This window comes from Sus scrofa, chromosome 1 (assembly GCF_000003025.6).
Source record: "Sus scrofa isolate TJ Tabasco breed Duroc chromosome 1, Sscrofa11.1, whole genome shotgun sequence".
Classification (NCBI taxonomy): Eukaryota; Metazoa; Chordata; class Mammalia; order Artiodactyla; family Suidae; genus Sus; species Sus scrofa.
Window position 1 is genome coordinate 93019571 of NC_010443.5, and position 1627 is coordinate 93021197.

The window sequence follows — 1627 nt, forward strand, 5'->3', positions numbered from 1 at the left end:
GTGGCTACAGCTCCTATTAGACCCTAGCCTGGAAACCTCCATGTGCCACGGGTGTGGCCCTAGACAAGACAGACAAAAATAAACAAACAAACAAAAAAAAAACATATTTCTGCTCAATATCAGTGAATTTTTATTTATTTTTTCCATATCATTGGTATGAAATCTTATGAATCCATATACAATGATGAGTAGTAAAACTTAATTCCAATTTGCTAGAACTTCTAAAATATGTTAAGGGTCTTCCCAGGATGTGTTTTTCCTTCTTTTCCTACCTCTGTTTCTTCTTCCCTCCTTGCAGAATCTATAATTTATAGGGATTATTTCTTCCTTATCTCATAGATATTTTTTGCTGAGATGACTAACAATGTTCTTTTCATCTTGGCATCAGTTGAATGGACATTGGGCTCCGTGCATGTTTTATTGATCACCTGGCATCACTTTCCTACTACACAGTTTCCTAATAGCATTTTTCATTTGATCGTTTCTCAGGGTATATATTAAGGGGTTCAACATGGGAGTTATCATAGTGTAGAATACAGCAACTGCTTTATCAATAGGTAAAGTAACTGCTGGTCGCATGTACACAAATATGCAGGGCATAAGGAATATGATAACTGCTGTAATGTGGGAGACACAGGTAGAGAGGGCTTTGCGTCTTGCCTCTAAGCTTTGGGTCCTTAGGGTGTGAAGGATGACCGAATAGGAGCCAACCAAGAGGAGAAAGTTTAACAGACAGATGAATCCACTGTTGGCAGCAACAAAGAGCCCTAGAGTGTGGGTATCAGTGCAGGCAAGATCCAGCAAAGGATTCAAATCACACATAAAGTGATCGATGATATTAGGACCACAGAAAGGCAATCTGAAGATGAAGAGGATCTGTATGGTTGCATGAAGAAAGCCTCCCACCCATGACACTCCCACTAGGAGACCACAGAGCTGCCAGTTCATAATGGTTGTATAGTGCAAGGGCTTGCAGATGGCCACATAGCGGTCATAGGCCATCACAGTAAGTAGGATGACATCTGCACCTCCAATGAAGTGTTCCCCAAATATCTGCATCATGCATTCATTGAAAGGGCTGGTTTTCTTTTCATGGAGTGAATCTACAATGAGTTTAGGGGTATTGACACAGGAATTGCAAACATCAATAAAAGAGAGATGAGCCAGGAAAAAATACATGGGGGACCCCAGTAATGGACTGAGAGTGATGGTGACCACGGTGAGCACATTTCCTACCATAGAGATGATGTAGACGATCAAAAACACAACAAATATGACTTTCTGCATCTTTGGATTCTTTGTGAGCCCCAGTAGAATAAACTCTGTCACATTGTTCCTGGTCTCCATGTCTTTCTTATTATGATTAAGTACATCATCTGTAAAAAAAGTCACTTTTTATTAGCTCAACTTAAATTCATTAAGATCTCTATGTAGTAAACAATAAATGCCTAGGTTATCTTTGGTTATGAATTCCTATGAGTTTTTTTGATATAGAAAGTGAAGGGTCTGATATCTGGATGATTTCTCAAACTCTCTCCTCGAGGAAGCTGATTTTAAAGTATAGACATGAGGAATGTAGTGAACACAGAGGCAGGAGATGATCTGTGCACACTTAATCCTTTGAGGT

The 1627-nt window shown here is 39.5% G+C and overlaps 1 protein-coding gene across 1 annotated transcript; it reads right to left on the reverse strand.

Annotated features, from left to right (window-relative positions):
• LOC110256972 (olfactory receptor 4C46-like) lies at positions 418–1347 on the reverse strand. Its single transcript, XM_021075101.1, has one exon. The coding sequence runs from the start codon at positions 1345–1347 to the stop codon at positions 418–420; it is 930 nt and encodes a 309-aa protein (XP_020930760.1).

Coding starts and splice junctions, on each gene's coding strand:
- LOC110256972 (XM_021075101.1), bottom strand. CDS start 1,347: ATGGAGACCAGGAACAATGTGACAGAGTTTATTCTACTGGGGCTCACA.